Genomic DNA, 16,229 nt, shown 5'->3' on the forward strand with positions numbered 1-16,229 from the left:
GGTCTACTTCCTATTTATCACTTCCGGATTCAATAGTTTCAGCTTTTTGGAGATAATATTGGGAATACTGAAGCCTGTTTCCAGTTTTCACTTTCTTTTCCCATTTCCTGTTTTCTAGGAATACTTTTGGCTTCCAATTCTTTCCCCTAGCTGGGAGAGTTCCGGCCCCCGCCGTTAGGAACGGAAGCACGAGGGCTGAGGGCGTTACTCCAAAAGCCTTCCTCCGTTTCCACATCGGAAGCTGCCAGAAGCTGCGACACCCGCAGCGGAAGAGGCGCGACTTCTGACTCGCTATGTCCGCTAACAGTATGTCGGACCCACGGAGGCCTAACAAAGTGCTGAGGTGAGGATCCTAGTTGTCATGGTGTTAAAAAAACGAAAAACAGCTGTAAATTTTAAGTTTCTAATTGGCTTTATCAAACGATTCATGGATTGGGCAGTATCCCATCTAGCAAGGGGGGGAAGGGGCTCTTAAGGGCTACGGAAATGGAAAGTTTTTTGAAGGCAGGGCAAGGAAGTCATAAGAAAAAAGGATTATTTTAGATTAAGTCACTTCCTTTTTGGGGAAAAAAGGGTCTTATTAGGTGATGGTTACCTCGTCTTCTTTTTGGGGGATGGAGACGGGAGAGGCACTCTGTAACAGACTAATGCGTTTGGTGCTGATCAGAAAAATACTGAGTGAACTCTTAAAACTACATTTTTTTGGAGGAGGTTGAAGCTTCAATTAAGTTAGGTATTAGGCCCTGCTTTGGTGGCTTGGCCCTAGTCCAAGTGACTCCGTTTTGGGCCTGTGGTTTTTTTTTTTTAAACAGTGCCCCTCTTTTGATTGGACTCTCAGCTTGACTGAGAGGTGTAATCAAAACTTAAGGCTTGGAAAGATAAAAAAAAAAAGAAATAAAATTTAAAAAAAAGGCTTGAGGAGTTCCCTTGTGGCTCAGTGGGTTAAGGATTTGTCTCTGCAGCAGCTAGGGTTGTTGCTGTGGCGCCTGTTTGATCTCTGGCCCAGAAACTTCCACATGGGGGCGAGGGTGGCCCAACCAAACCAACAAATAAAAAAACACTTCAGGTGTGAGAGCCATTACCCACTGCTGTGTTTGAGGTTATTGTAGTTTTTGTTGTTCCTTTGCATGGTGTTCATAGGTTTTTATATTTTTGCTTAACCTCTGTGATATTCACAGGTCCTGACTGGCTTCAGGTTCACCATCTTTAAGTTGGTCATTCTCTTGTTCCTTTTCTGATGTTTTAGGGAGATATTCTGCTTGGTGGTTAGCGGCTGTGAATATACATTTAAAGCTCTTGAGAGAATATGGTGCACCAGGGAGATTATTATGATTAAAATAAACAGGATAATTTGCAGTGTTTGGAGTGCGCTTTGGAGCTGTGGTCCTCAGCACTCAAACCAGTCAAAATTAAAATATATCAAAGAGTATCCCATTGAAGGAGTCACTTTTTTTTTTTTTTTTTTTTTTTTTTTTGGCTTTTTAGGGCCACACCTCTAGCATATGGAAATTCCCAGGCTAGGAGTCAAATCAGAGCTGCAGCTGCTGGCCTGCACCACAGCCACAGCAACGCCAGATCCTTAACCCACAGATCCTTAACCCACTGAGCCAGGCCAGGGATTGAATCCGCATCCTTATGGATACTAGTCCTGTTTGTTCCACTGAGCCACAACAGGAACTCCCCCCGCCCTTTTTTTTTTTTTTTTTTTTTTTTTTTGCTAGGAGTCAACTTAAGCAAACTGGCTTGCTCAGTGCTTTTACATAATTGAGGTTCTTTTCTTCTTTTTTGAAAATTGTTTATTTCATTGGAGTATAGTTGACTTACAATGCTGTGTTAGTTTCAGGTGTGTAGCAAAGTAATCAGTTATACACATACTTATAGCAATTTTTTTAAAAAACTTTTTGCTCATATGGGTTATTATGAAACTGAGTTTCAACTTCCCCAGAAGAGTTAATCCAGGCGCAGCAGGTGGTGTTGGTCACAGCACAGACACTCCTTGCTCAGCTAAAAGATAACCAAGGTTGGAGTTCCTGCTATGGCACAACAGGATCGGCTGCATCTTGGGAGTGCTGGGTCACAGGTTCCATCTCTGGCCCTGCACAGTGGGTTAAGGATCTAGTATTGCTACAGTTGCAGCTTAGGTCATGACTGCAGCTCGGATCTGATCCCTGCCCGGGAACTCCATATATGCTGCAGGGTGGCCAAAAATGGGAAAAAAAAAAAAAAAAAAGATAAGGGCTATCCTATTATAAAGAACAACTTTGGCCAGAGACTCTAGGTTCTTTTTTTTTCTTTTTGCCTTTTCTAGGGCCGCTCCCACGGCATATGGAGGTTCCCAGGCCAGGGGTCTAATTGGAACTGTAGCCACCAGCCTACGCCACAGCCACAGCAACACAGCCTTCGACCTACACTACAGCTCACGGCAATGCCGGGGATCCTTAACCCACTGAGTGAGGCCAGGGATTGAACCCACAACCTCATGGTTCCTAGTCGGATTCGTTAACCACTGCGCCACGATGGGCCCTGCCAAGGGAATTAAACCCTGAGTTGTGAAATCCTCTCCATTAGGTCCTTTCTAACTCAATGATGTAAATCTGAGAGTTGACCAATGAGGTTAGTTTGCTTGTAGACAGTTAGGGGCACAGTTAGATAATCTAAGAGGCTTTGCCCGCAGTGGCTATCTAGGCATTTAGAGGCCCAAGAAAAATAATAACCACCATGGACAAAGACAAACCATTCCCATTAAGGAGGTGCTGTTAATGGATTCATTCACAGAGATTACCGTGTTTACCCATTCAAGCCAGGTGTCAGTTTTTCAGCACATATGAGGAGAGTATCTCCCAGTCTAAAGTGTTATTCTAAACCTTGCAAAGATGGGTTCTGCTGGTGAGATCTCTCAGTGAGTGGAGGCAAATCTGATCTAGATTATCATGGGAACGTGGGCCTCCATATGCTTCGGGTGTGGCCCTAAAAAGCAAAACAAAAAAAAAAAAAAAAAAAGAAGAAGAAGAAGAGAAATTGGTCACAGGAAGGACCAGGGGGTCTCCAGCGTCACGGATAGATTGGAATCTTGGATGACAAATCCAGCAGTCTGAAAGGTTACCTCCCTTAGCAATAGCCTGGGAGAGCATTATCTTTCCAGGTTAATGCCAGAGTAAAGAAAAGAAACAGGAGAAAAGCTTTCATGTTTAGTTAAAGTATGGTCTTGATCCAGTGTCTGGGACAGAAGCAATCAATCCACTTTGATGGCAGCTGTTTCTCTTCCTCATCAGTTTGATTCAGAGGTCCCCAGCATCTGTGCAAGACTAAATGTCCCGTGGAGCCTTCCTTAGCTGTTGAGATGTGTACCCAAGGCTCAGTGCCTTCTAGTTTCGCAGCAGTGTCCATGGTCAGGAGCAGTTGGTAAGATCCCTTCCAATGGGGCTTGAGGGCTATTTTCCTCTGATGATGTTTCTGTAATACCCAGTCACCGGGCTCCAGATTGTGCCCAAACAGGATCCTTTGAATTGGGATCTGGGAAGCCTTCTTTAACCTGTTGATGACAGACTTTAGTATATGACATTAAAGACTTACAGCAGCTGTTCATACTAACATGAGATAACAAAGGATCAGCAGGAAGTTGTATACCAGTGGACACTGGTTTACTGATGACTTTACTGATGACTGAGGAACTTCCATATGCCACAGTTGCGGCACTAAAAAAAACCAAAACCCCTTTGTTTCCATAATATCCCCAAGTCATGGATAACCCCAAGGGCATACCTGCTAATGGTTTGAATTTTTTTTTTTTTTTCTTTTGTCCTTTGTTGTTGTTGTTGTTGCTATTTCTTGGGCCACTCCCGCGGCATATGGAGGTTCCCAGGCTAGGGGTTGAATCGGAGCTGTAGCCACCGGCCTACGCCAGAGCCGCAGCAACGCGGGATCCGAGCCGCATCTGCGACCTACACCACAGCTCACGGCAACGCCGGATCGTTAACCCACTGAGCAAGGGCAGGGACCGAACCCGCAACCTCATGGTTCCTAGTCGGATTCGTTAACCAATGCGCCATGACGGGAACTCCTGGTTTGAATATTAATAGTTTATCACCTGATAACTGCCTTGCTCAGGTAAGGGTATGGAGTTGTGTTTGTTGGGCTGCCTTAGTCCTAGGGAAGTTTCCCTTTCAAGTAATTTATATTGGTTAGTAGTAGCATACCCAGCTTGGAAACAAGGCATCCCTTTTTCATTTTTAGAATTGACCCATCAAAAAAACAAGATTGGATCACGATGTTCTTACCATGCAGTCATGGGCTCATCTTTGTCAGGCAAGAGTAGTGCTGTAGCAGGACTGAGTACACTGCAGCATTTGAGATGTAGAGTTAGGTGTGAAGGCAGAAGGATCTCATAGGAGGTTAATCTGCTTGCAGAGAAATATGGAATCAATTTAGAGGTAAGAAGACTTTGGGCAGGAGTTCCTGTTGGGGCTTAGTGGTAATGAACCTGACTAGTATCCAGTAGGATGCAGGTTTGATCCTTGGCCCTGCTCAGTAGGTTAAGGATTTGGCGTTGCTGTGAGCTGTGGTGTAGGTCAAAGACTTGGCTAGGATCTGGTGTTGCTTTGGCACAGGCTGACAGCTGTAGATCCAATTAGACCCCTAACCTGGGAATTTCCATATGTCACGGGTGCAGCCCTTAAAAAAACAAAAAGAGGAAGAAGATGATGACTTAGGGCAGTATGAGGAGTTTATAAGTAAATATCATTACCTAGGGTTAGGTCTGCTAAGACATCTATTAGTTTTGTAGCTGCAGCTATAGCCTTACGACAGTTAGGATAGACAAGGACAACTGAAGCCAGTTGTGTGTTGTGACAGGAAACAGGCTGTGCTTATTGCTGCGTTCCTCTGTGAGCCCTCCCAGGGTCTAATTACCTTTCATGAACAAATTAGGGTGAAAGGTTTTGAATAATTAGGTAGCCCTAGGGAAGGCTGTTTTTACAGGCTTGTTTTAGTCTTAGAAAATATCTGTTTCCATCTATCCTCCCAAGAAAGGGGCTTGGGGACTAAAATCTTAGTAAGTTCATAGAGTGGGGAAGCCAACAGAGAAAAACAGGAACCCATAGTCTGCAATAGCCAATCAGGTCTAGAAATCCATGAAGCTGTCTCTTTGTTGTAGAAATAGGAAATTCTTGGATTAGCCTAATCTTTTTTGGAGATAGCTGGATTCCTTCAGCACTTAGGCTATGACCTAGGTAATGAACAGTATTAGAATTGTAATTTTTTTTCCTTGGAGAGTTTATGTCCCTTTGGTCAATGGAAATAGTCACCTAGTCTGTAATAAGAATAGAAGAGAATTTGGGAGTTCCCGTTTTGGTTTAGCAGGTTACAAACCCGACCAGTATCCATGAGGATGTGGGTTTGATCCCTGGCTCTAGCTCAGTAGGTTAAAGGATCTGGTGTTGCTGCAAGCTGCGGTATAGGTTGCAGATGTGGTTCGGATCTGGCGTTGCTGTGGCTGTGCCATAGCCTGGGCACTTCCATAATGCTACAGGTTCAGCCCTTAAAAAAGAAAGGAAAAAAAAAAAAAAAAAAAAAAAAAGGAAAAGAAGAGAATTTTATTTAAGCCAAAGCGAGGACTATAGCCCTAGAGACAGATTCCGGAAGCACTTGAATTGTGTTTTACTGGACAGCAAAATAGGGAGGCTTATATAGTCAAAACCTATATTTACATAAGTTGTTTGTCAGGAGTTATATAACCAGAGTTGTCAAGAAGTAAGGGTGCTTGTTAAGCAAGGATTGGTGGGGTCCGAAATGCTCGTATAGTTACAAAGGGAGACCTTGAGACTGTGAGGTTGCAGTTGGCAGCTGTTAACAGATACTGTTTTGAGAATAGCAGGTGGTGTAGTTGAATTTGATACTGTTCAGAAAATTCAAGTTCTCAGTGATGCAAGAATGTCTCCACGTCCACAGTGGCCAGCCAGCTCCATGTGGATGCCTCAAGTGCATATCTTGAGATACATATCTTTTCAGAACAAAGAACACATATGTCATACATCAAACATGACGGGTATATTCCTTCAAAGATTCAAGAGACAGATTAGCATGTACACAGTGAGGCAGCATGACCTTAGTGTCTGGGAAGGGAACCTCATCTTCAAAAGAATTGATGCACTGGTGTTACAGGACTGGGGTTGGGGGCATTTATCCCTGTCTTCAAAGAGGACATTTTAAACAACCTGATAACTGCATTCCTTTTTTTTTTCTCCTTTTCTTTTTAGGGCCTCACCTGTAGCATATGAAAGTTCCTAGGCTAGAGGTCAAATTGGAGCTGTAACTCCTCTTTTAGGTAATATGTTTTAGTCCTGGACAAATTGCCATCCTCACCCTTCAGATTTCCAGGCTGGCAGGATCTGTGTATCGCAGGGTCTAATACAGGGTGTGATTACCTCGTGGGAGATTAGATCTTCTGTTGTTGGTGTGAGGCTTTGTGTGGCTTCAGGCTTTAGTGGATACTGAGGTAATTGAGGAAGAGGTTTAATTATGTTTCTCTGAATCTTTTTTTTTTTTTTTTTTTTTGGTTGCACTGTGGCATGTGGAAGTTCCTGGGCCAGGGATCAAACACGTGCCACAGCAGCAACCCAAGCCATGGCACTGACAATGCCAGATCCTTAACCCACTGAGCCACCAGGGAACTCCATCTCTCTGAATTTTTTTTTATTTTTAGGACTGCACCCAAGGCATATTGAAATTCTCAAGATAGGGGTCAAATTGGAGCTGCAGCTGCCAGCCTACACCACAGCCACAGCAGTGCCAGATTCAAGACACATCTATGACCTATACCATAGCTCATGGCAACTCTGGATCTTTAACCTGATGAATGAGGCCAGGGATCAAACCCACATCCTCATGGATACTAGTTGGGTTTGTTACAGCTGAGCCATGAGAGGAACTCCTAGGCTCTGTACTTTTTATTCTCCCAAGGATTGGAAGTAACCTACAGATTTTTGGCACCTCAATTTAATTAGGTGACTTTTGTTGGAATTCTTTCCCTTCTGTGTCAAGGACAGAGTGTAAAAACATAAAAGATCAGTTCAGGTTGGTCATGAAATTTTAAGGTGAGGTCTTGATCAGAAGCAAAATGTATTAGCTTATACCCACCCCCCTTTTTTTTCCCTTTTTGGCTTTGCCTGCAGCATTTGGAAGTTACAGGGCCGGGATTGAACCTACACCAGCGCAGTGACCTGGGCTGTTGCAGTGACAATACTGGATCCCTAACCTGATAAGCCACAAGGGAATTCCCTGTATTAGCCCCTTTAACTTAGGAGATCTCCATCTAATAGATTGAACGGGGATTTGCTAACATAGCAGAAAGGAGAGTCTTTCAGTAAAAGGTTCCAGAGTTCTTTGTACTGGTTAAGGCAGAAATTCTCTCTGCACTTTTATTAGCTACTTCCATTAAGGAAATCTTTTTCCAGGAATTTGTTGTCCTATGAGGGGGTGGGGGCGGTTTAAGGCGGGAAGTGTAGCTCCAATATCAACTAGCATTTGGCACGGTTTCCCATTAATTGTAATTTTAGTTTCCCCTTGGCTGTTCAAGAGAATTACTGATTAACAGTTTATTGGAGAATACTGAGCGGGTAGGTATGGGGGCACTCAAGATAATTTGCATAGGGGGAGTTCCCCTTGTGGCTCAGTGGATATAGTCTGACTAGTGTCCATGAGGATGCCAGTTCAATCCCTGGCCCTGCTCAGTGGGTTGGGGATTTGGTGTTGCTGTGAGCTGTGGCATAGATAGCAGATGCGCTCTGATCCCGAGTTGCTGTGGCTGTGGTGAAGGCTGGCAGCTGTAGCTCTGATTGGATCCCTAGCCTGAGAATGTCCATATGCCACATGCCACAGGTGCACCCCTAAAAAGCAAAAAAAAAAAAAAAAGACTTTGTATAGGACCTTTGAAGACCATCTTTTCAGTGTCCTAGTTGATTACATGTGAAACATTGGCCTTCAGGCCAGCCTTTTGATGGTGGCCCCCCAGGAAGGTGTTATTTTAGGTCTGTGGCCTTGGAGCTGTTTTAGCTGCGAAGCCAATAGCTTGGCAGATTTTTGCTCGAGGTCTTCCTCTCAGGTCTTTTTTTGTCTTTTATTTATTTTATTTTATTTTATTTTATTTTTTTGTCTTTTGTCTTTTTGTTGTTGTTGTTGCTATTTCTTGGGCCGCTTCCGCGGCATATGGAGGTTCCCAGGCTAGGGGTTGAATCGGAGCTGCAGCCACCAGCCTACGCCACAGCCACAGCAACGCGGGATCCGAGCCGCGTCTGCAGCCTACACCACAGCTCACGGCAACGCCGGATCGTTAACCCACTGAGCAAGGGCAGGGATCGAACCCGCAACCTCATGGTTCCTAGTCGGATTCGTTAACCACAGCGCCACGACGGGAACTCCCTTTTTTTGTCTTTTTAAGCTTCCCTCGCTTCATAGGGAGGTTCCCAGGCTAGGGGTTGAATTGGAGTTGCAGCTGCCGGCTTTCACCACAGCCAGAGCAATACAGGACCCAAGCTGCATCTGTGACCTAAACCACAGCTCATGGCAATGCCAGATCCTTAACCCACTGAGTGAGGTCAGGGATCAAACCTGAATGCTCATGGATACTAGTTGGGTTTGTTACTGCTGAGCCATAATGGGACCTCCCTAAGTTCTTTTCAAAGTACTCAGCTGTGGTCACTGGCTTTCTCGGACTGGTGGTCTTCCATCCTATTTTCTGCCTTTTTATCAATAGGTTATCTCAGGAGGTAACCTATTTGCAGACGGGGCAGCTAGAGGAGGTTGGGTGACTGTTTATTTTTTATTTTTTGTTCTTTTAATATGTATTTTTTCATTTTTGTTTTTTAATTTTAAGTGAGAATTGCAACATTTAAAAAATTTTTATTTATTTATTTATTTATTTTTTGTTTTTTAGGGCCACACCCACGGCATGTGGAGGTTCCCAGGCTAGGGGTCAGATTGGAGCTATAGCTGCTGGACTATGCCACAGCCACCGGGATAGCAACGCCAGGTCCCTAACGCACTGGGCAAGGCCAGGGAATGAACCCTCAACCTCATAGTTCCTCGTCGGATTCATTTCCACCGCACCGTGACTGGAACTCCTGGGTGACTCTGTTTATCATATGCAACCGGAATGCAGGAGGAGAGCTTCCAAGAGTGCCTTAAAGTCAGCCAGATTCATCTTTCTTTGGTTTGATGAATAACAATCAGTAGGGGTAGGGAAGACTCTAGAAATGGCTTATGGAAGGACAGTTGGTGGAGTTCCTTTGCGGCACAGTGGGTTAAGGATCCAGCATTGTCATTGCAGCAGCCGGAGTTGCTGTTGTGGCAAGGGTTCAATCTGGGTCTTGGGAATTTTCACATGATGCAGGTACAGTCCAAAAAAAAACGTCAGTTGCTGTTTTTTCAAGCCTTTTCTGGTTGAGGATCTGGAATATCATCCTTCAGGTTTTGTCTTTGGCTTCCTGCATCCATTTAGGGGCTTCACCAGCTCCTACCTGCATGTGCACAAGCTGTTAAAGCTCTTGCAGCCTGGGGTCGAGGCACTGATAGTGAGTTGACATTCTTCAAAGAACTTTTTTTTTTTTTTTTAAATTTTAGTTGTTGTTGTTGTTGCTATTTCTTGGGCCGCTCCCGCGGCATATGGAGGTTCCCAGGCTAGGGGTCGAATCGGAGCTGTAGCCACCGGCCTACGCCAGAGCCACAGCAACGCGGGATCCGAGCCGCGTCTGCAACCTACACCACAGCTCACGGCAACGCCAGATCGTTAACCCACTGAGCAGGGGCAGGGACCGAACCCGCAACCTCATGGTTCCTAGTCGGATTCGTTAACCACAGCGCCACGACGGGAACTCCTTTTTTTTTTTTTTTAATTTTTGTTGTTGTTGTCAAAGAACTTTTGAGATTCCTCCCTCGTTTGAGGAATACCTTAACAATGGCCCTTCTTCAGTCTTTGACTAAAGAGTAAAAGACACTCAAGGAGGTTCATCTGCAACTTTGGGTAGTTCTGTCTTACACGGTCAATGTTTAATACTATCTTCAGGAGTTCCCGTCGTGGCGCAGTGGTTAACTAATCCGACTAGGAACCATGAGGTTGCGGGTTCGATCCCTGCCCTTGCTCAGTGGGTCAAGGTTCTGGCGTTGCCGTGAGCTGTGGTGTAGGTCGCAGACGCGGCTCGGATCCTGCGTTGCTGTGGCTCTGGCGTAGGCTGGCAGCTACAGCTCCGATTCGACCCCTAGCCCGGGAACCTCCATATGCCGCAGGAGCGGCCCAAGAAATGACAAAAAAAAAAAAAAAAAAAAATACTATCTTCAGTGTGGAGAGACAGTTCGGAAGGAGAATCAGGAGTTCCCGTTGTGGTACAGCAGAAATGAATCAGACTAGTAGCCGTGAGGATGTTGGTTTGATCCCTGACCTTGCTCAGTGGTTTAAGGATCTGGTGTTGCCATGAGCTGTGGTATAAGTTGCAGACAAGGCTTGGATCCCGCATTGCTGTGGCTGGCAGCTGTAGCCTGGGAACTTCCATATGCCATGGGTTTGGCCCTAAAAAGCAAAAAAAAAAAAAAAAAAAAAATCAGTAAACATGAATACTCGGGTGAAGAATAAGGTAAAGAAGGAGAGGGGGAGCAGTAGGAGTCATGTCAGTCCTATCCTTTTTTGTTTTAGGTACTTCCTGTGTTTTTGATTTTTCATTAGCCTTTCTGTAACCAGTATTTTAATGATGCTGTTTTGGAATCTTGAAGCCTTTTGGAAGCTTCTGCATATCAGTCAAAATAGTATGCCATCGGTGTTGTCACTGAAGCAGCTCCAGTTGCTGCTGTGGCAAGGGTTCAATCTCTGGCCTAGGAAATTCCACATGCTGCAGGCATGGCAAAAAAAAAAGGATTTAATTAGGAAACCCTCACTTTCTTTTTTTTTTGGTCTTTTTAGGGCCACGCCTGAGGCATATGAAAGTTCCGAGGCTAGGGGTCTAATTGGAGCTGCAGCTGCCACCCTACACCATAGCCACAGCAACACGTCTGTGTCTATCTTGCTGATAGACAGGGATCTGAACCACGTCTGTGACCTACACCACAGCTCAGGGCAACACCAGATCCCTGACCCACTGAGCAAGGCTGGAGATTGAACCTGTGTCCTCATTGATACTAGTCGGATCTGTTATCTCTGAGCCATGATGGGAACTCCAGGAAACTGTCATTTTAAAGGGGACTTTAAAAATATTTATTTATTTTTTTATTTATTGTCTTTTTAGGGCCACACCCACAGCATATGGAGGTTCCCAGGCTAGGGGTCCATTCAGAGCTGTTGCTGCCAGCCTACACCAGAGCCACAGCAATGCCAGATCCAAGCCTCATCTTTGATCTACACCACAGCTCATGGCATCGCCAGATCCTTAACCCACTGAGCGAGGCCAGGGATCAAACCTGCAACCTCATGGTTCCTAGTTGGATTCGTTTCTGCTGCACCATGACGGGAACTCCTCTAAAATTTTTTTTTTTTTTTAAATTATAGTTGATTTATAATGTTCTCTCAGTTTCTGCTCTACAGCAAAGTGACCCAGTTATACACACACACACACACACACACACACACACACATTCTTTTTCTCTCTCTCTTTGTTTTTGCTTTTTAGGGCTGCACCTGAAGCATATGGAGGTTCCCAGGCTAGGGGTCTAACTGGAGCTACAGCTGCTGGCCTGCACCACAGCCACAGCAATGCAAGATCTGAGCCATGTCTGCAACCTACACCACAGCTCATGGCAACGCCAGATCCTTAACCCACTGAGCAAGGCCAGGGAATGAACCTGCAACCTCATGGTTCCTAGTTGGATTTGTTTCTGCTGCGTCACGACGGGAACTCCTTTTTCTCATATTATCTTCTATTATGTTCTATCACAAGAGATTGCATATAGTTCCCTGTGTTGTACAGCAGGACCTCATTGCTTATCCATTCTTTTTGGGGGTGGTGGGGGGGTGGGGGGTGCACCTGCAGCATATGGAGGTTCCCAGGCTAAGGGTCTAATTGGAGCTGCAGCTGCTGGCCTACGCCAGAGCCAGATCTGAGCCACGTCTGCGACCTACACCATAGCTCACGGCAACGCCAGATCCTTAACCCACTGAGCGAGGCCAGAGATCAAACCCGAAACCTAATGGTTCCTGGTTGGATTCATTTCCGCTGTGCCACGACAGGAACTCCACTTATCCATTCTAAATTCTACTAATCCCAAACTCTCAGTCCATCCAACTCCCTCAAGGGGTCTTCTTGAATAGACAGTCTTGTCTCACTGAAACATTCCCCACAATGGCCATTGTAATTCCAGGTTGGTTTTAGTAATATTTTGCCATTTTTGTAGATATTTACAGCTTCTGGGATTATAGTTCTTACACATAAACTAAGCAGGTGTGCCAACAGGTGGCGCACTAGATTCATCAAAGGTGAATGCTCCCATCTCTCTTAGCTGGCCTTTATCTTACACAAAGCAAGACCTACAAACATGTGGACCTTAACACTCCAGCAGTAACCAGTTACTGCGGCTTGGCTAAGTGTACCATTACTAGTTGCCAACATGGAAGCTGGGGCTGGGGAGAAGATTGAACCAGCAGACCTCAAATGGGAACTGTGGACTGATTCCAAACAAATGGAGAATTGAAGCTGCCACCAGTAGTGCCTAACATGGAATCAGGAAGGATCTCAAACAAATAGGGAACAGCAAGCCAAACTGCCAGCAGTTTCTAACATGGAATCCGGGAACAGAACCAAGGGCTTAGGGTTTTGAACAAAATGAGGAACTGTGGTCTGAACTACCAGCAGCCCTGAGAATGTGGAACTATTGATTCCAGACACATGGGGAACTGGCTGGAAAGCCAGTTAGATGGGGAGCATGATGCAGAGAGCAGAGCTCAGAAGTGAGAGGGATTTTCCCATAGCCCTGGAAACACCGAGATAAGACACTGAACTCAATAAGGGGTTCATGGGTACCATGCTTGTGTTTCTGCTCTCTGAATACTGTCAGAGGTTTGGATCCTGTCGCTGTCACCAAATCTGTTGAAAAAACAAGGTTTAACTGAGTAAATTCTAAAAATCTAATTGGCTTTATTGAAGGATTCATGGATCAGACAACATCCCATCTAGCAAGAAGAGTGAACTCTAAAGGGCTGCAGAAAGGGAAAGGTTTTTTGTTTTGTTTTTTGTTTTTTTTTTTGTCTTTTTTTGTCTTTTGTTGTTGTTGTTGTTGCTATTTCTTGGGCCGCTCCCGCGGCATATGGAGGTTCCCAGGCTAGGGGTTGAATCGGAGCTGTAGCCACCAGCCTACGCCAGAGCCACAGCAACGTGGGATCCGAGCCGCGTCTGCAACCTACACCACAGCCCATGGCAACGCCGGATCGTTAACCCACTGAGCAAGGGCAGGGACCGAACCCGCAACCTCATGGTTCCTAGTCGGATTCGTTAACCACTGCGCCACGACGGGAACTCCCAGGGAAAGGTTTTTAAAGGCAGGGCAAGGAAGTCATAAGCAGAAACAAAAGGATTATTTCAGATTGGGTCACTTCCTTTTTGGGGAAAAAAGGGTCTTATTAGGTAGGTTACCTCTTCCTTTGGGGGATGGAGAGGGGAGAGGGCCTGTGTGACAGACTACATTAGTGCAGATCAGAAAACTCCTGACTGACCAGTTAAGACTACATTTCTGGAGGAGGCTGAAGCTCCAGTTAAGTTTAAGTGGATTGATCTAGCATAAGTGACTCCATTTTTGGCCTGTGGTTTTCCTTATTTATTTATTCATTTATTTATTTGTCTTTTGTCTTTTTAGGGCTGCACCTGTGGAATGTGGAAGTTCGCAGGCTAGGGGTCAAATTGGAGCTGTAGCAGCTGGCCTACAGCTACATCAGATCCAAGCTGCGTCTTTGACCTACACCACAGCTGATGGCAATGGTGGATCCTTAACCCACTGAGCGAGGCCAGGGATCGAACCCACAACTTCATGGTTCCTAGTTGGGTTCGTTAACCACTTAACCATGACAGGGACTCCTGTGGCTTTATTTTTAACAGTGGGAATGGGCCTCAGGTTGTGGGTTGGGAGCCCAAGGGAGTACCTGCCCATCCTGGGAGTGGACCTTGAGCACCCCTGACCCTGAACCTGCTGCAGGTACAAACCCCCGCCCAGTGAGTGTAACCCAGCCTTGGATGACCCAACACCAGACTACATGAACCTGCTTGGCATGATCTTCAGCATGTGTGGCCTCATGCTCAAGGTGGGCAGGGCTGTTTCCTTCCAGGTAGCTCTACCTGGCACTGGGGAAGGGATGGATTCAGAATGAAGCAGGGCCAGCACTGAGGGGTCAGGGCTGGGGTGATGCTGGGTGAAGAAAGCCAGAGCTCTGGGGGAAGCCAAGGGTCTGGGTCAGGGTAGGTACATGGGAGATTGGTCTGAGGATGGGGCCAGGTTTTAAAGCATCTTGGAGGGGACTGGTGGAAAAAAGGTGGGGTCCTTAGTGTGATGGGGGATGTCAAGGGCCATTCTCCTTAGGCCTGAGGGGATGTGGGGTCAGACATGCAGGACAAGGGAGTAGGACCAGTGCTTTGGTACCGGAGTTAGCTATGGGGGCCTGGGACTGTGGGACTTTGTGGGGCAAGGTTTGAGCTGCACCAGGTGGACTTGGGGTTGGCACTGGTGCCTGGGAATGGCCCTTATGTGGGCTCATTAGGGTGCCTCTCACTGACCTAACCCATCCATCCACTTACCTCTCCCAGCTGAAGTGGTGCGCTTGGGTTGCCGTCTACTGTTCCTTCATCAGCTTTGCCAACTCCCGGAGCTCTGAGGACACTAAACAGATGATGAGTAGCTTCATGTGAGCCTGGGCCTGGAGAGGGAGGGACTCCTGGGTAAGGGGAGGGGATCCCCAAGCCTATCCATCCTGGACTGACTCCTCTCTCCTGTCTCAGGCTGTCCATCTCTGCTGTGGTGATGTCGTATCTGCAGAACCCTCAGCCCATGACGCCCCCCTGGTGATGTCAGCCTAGAGGGGTCCCATCCTGGACCCCTCTGTCCACCTTGCCCTAGGCCTGGGCCTTGGCTACTCAGTCTCTGGCCCTCAACTGCAGTCCTGGGCTTCTCTGGGTGAGGTAGTCTCAGGGCCAGCAGGTGGATGGAGGGAACTTGGCTCTGTCCCTGGGATCCCACTTCTGCTGAGGCAGCGAGGGGAATTGCATAGGCCAACCCACTCCTGCCTGCCTTCCCCACCCTGCCTGCTGCTGGGGGAGGTGCTGTCCATGTTTCCAATCATTTTCATGTTGAAACCAGTTAATAAAGTTTTGCATTCTGGATGTTCTCTGTGACCTCACTCTCCGGTGCATTGTGGGTGCTTGTCTTAGCAGGGGGAAGGGCTCCAGTTCTTCCACTCTGTCAGACCTTGGGTGGGAGCCTTAGTTTGGAGACTTCAGGGTAGTTTTCTTATTTCACACGCCTCCAGCCCTAAGTCCCCTGCCAGAGACAGAACAGTGATCTTTGCCCTCTGGCAGCAGGGCTAATCTGAGGAATCTGGGCTTTGGTTTTCTTTCTTTTTTCTTTTTTTTTTTGCCTTTTCTAGGGTAGCTTCCTGCTGCATATGGAGGTTCCCAGGCTGGGGTCTAATCGGAGCTGTAGCTTCCAGTCTACGCCATAGCCACAGCAATGCGGGATCCAAGCCGCGTCTGCGACCACAGCTCACAGCAACACCGGATCCTTAACCCACTGGGCAAGGCCAGGGATCGAACCTGCAACCTCCTGGTTCCTAGTCGGATTTGTTAACCACTGCGCCACAATGGGAACTCCTGGGCTTTGGTTTTCTTATCAGGGGAATGGGGGTACTGTAAGCAAGTCAGATGTACTGGTAGGGACCAGGGAAGGCAAGAAAAACCGTTTTCCCTTACCTGTGAAGTTCTCACTCTCCTCTCCAGAGGACATCCGTGTCTCTCCCAAGGCTGGATGCCACCCCTCCCCAGCGCTGTAAGAGGCAATTCCTTTACTCAATGTCTCAATCCGTAGGACAGAAAAGGGCACCCATTAACCTCTGCTCCTGGCCAAGCTAGGTTCCTGGCGGACCCTAGCCCTGAAGGTCAACGGCATACCCTAGGATTCTACGCACATATTTTACTTCCAAGGCAAACCCCAGCACCCGTAGGAAAATCTGAGACCCCTGCTCCTACCTCCAAGGAAGCAGCTAGACTAAAACATTT

The 16,229-nt window shown here is 46.6% G+C and overlaps 1 protein-coding gene and 1 long non-coding RNA gene across 3 annotated transcripts; one reads left to right on the top strand and one right to left on the bottom strand.

Moving 5' to 3' along the window:
- Positions 1-246: 246 nt before the first annotated feature.
- On the top strand, positions 247-15,338 carry WDR83OS (WD repeat domain 83 opposite strand). 2 transcript variants are annotated; one of them, XM_005652849.3, is made up of 5 exons: positions 247-343; positions 3,273-3,402; positions 14,161-14,266; positions 14,766-14,863; positions 14,958-15,338. In XM_005652849.3, the coding sequence occupies exons 2-5, from the start codon at positions 3,341-3,343 to the stop codon at positions 15,022-15,024; spliced, it is 333 nt and encodes a 110-aa protein (XP_005652906.1). In that variant the 5' UTR covers positions 247-343; positions 3,273-3,340; the 3' UTR covers positions 15,025-15,338.
- On the bottom strand, positions 1,774-4,402 carry LOC100736972 (uncharacterized). Its single transcript, XR_002341621.2, has 2 exons — positions 4,278-4,402; positions 1,774-3,532 (listed from the first exon to the last, which is right to left on the bottom strand). It is a non-coding gene; the product is annotated as an uncharacterized LOC100736972 (long non-coding RNA).
- Positions 15,339-16,229: the final 891 nt, after the last annotated feature.

This window comes from Sus scrofa, chromosome 2, assembly GCF_054392235.1.
Source record: "Sus scrofa isolate SSC_HxYL_T2T_F1_AM1 chromosome 2, Sscrofa_HxYL_maternal_Yorkshire_Landrace_v2.0, whole genome shotgun sequence".
Taxonomy (NCBI): domain Eukaryota; kingdom Metazoa; phylum Chordata; class Mammalia; order Artiodactyla; family Suidae; genus Sus; species Sus scrofa.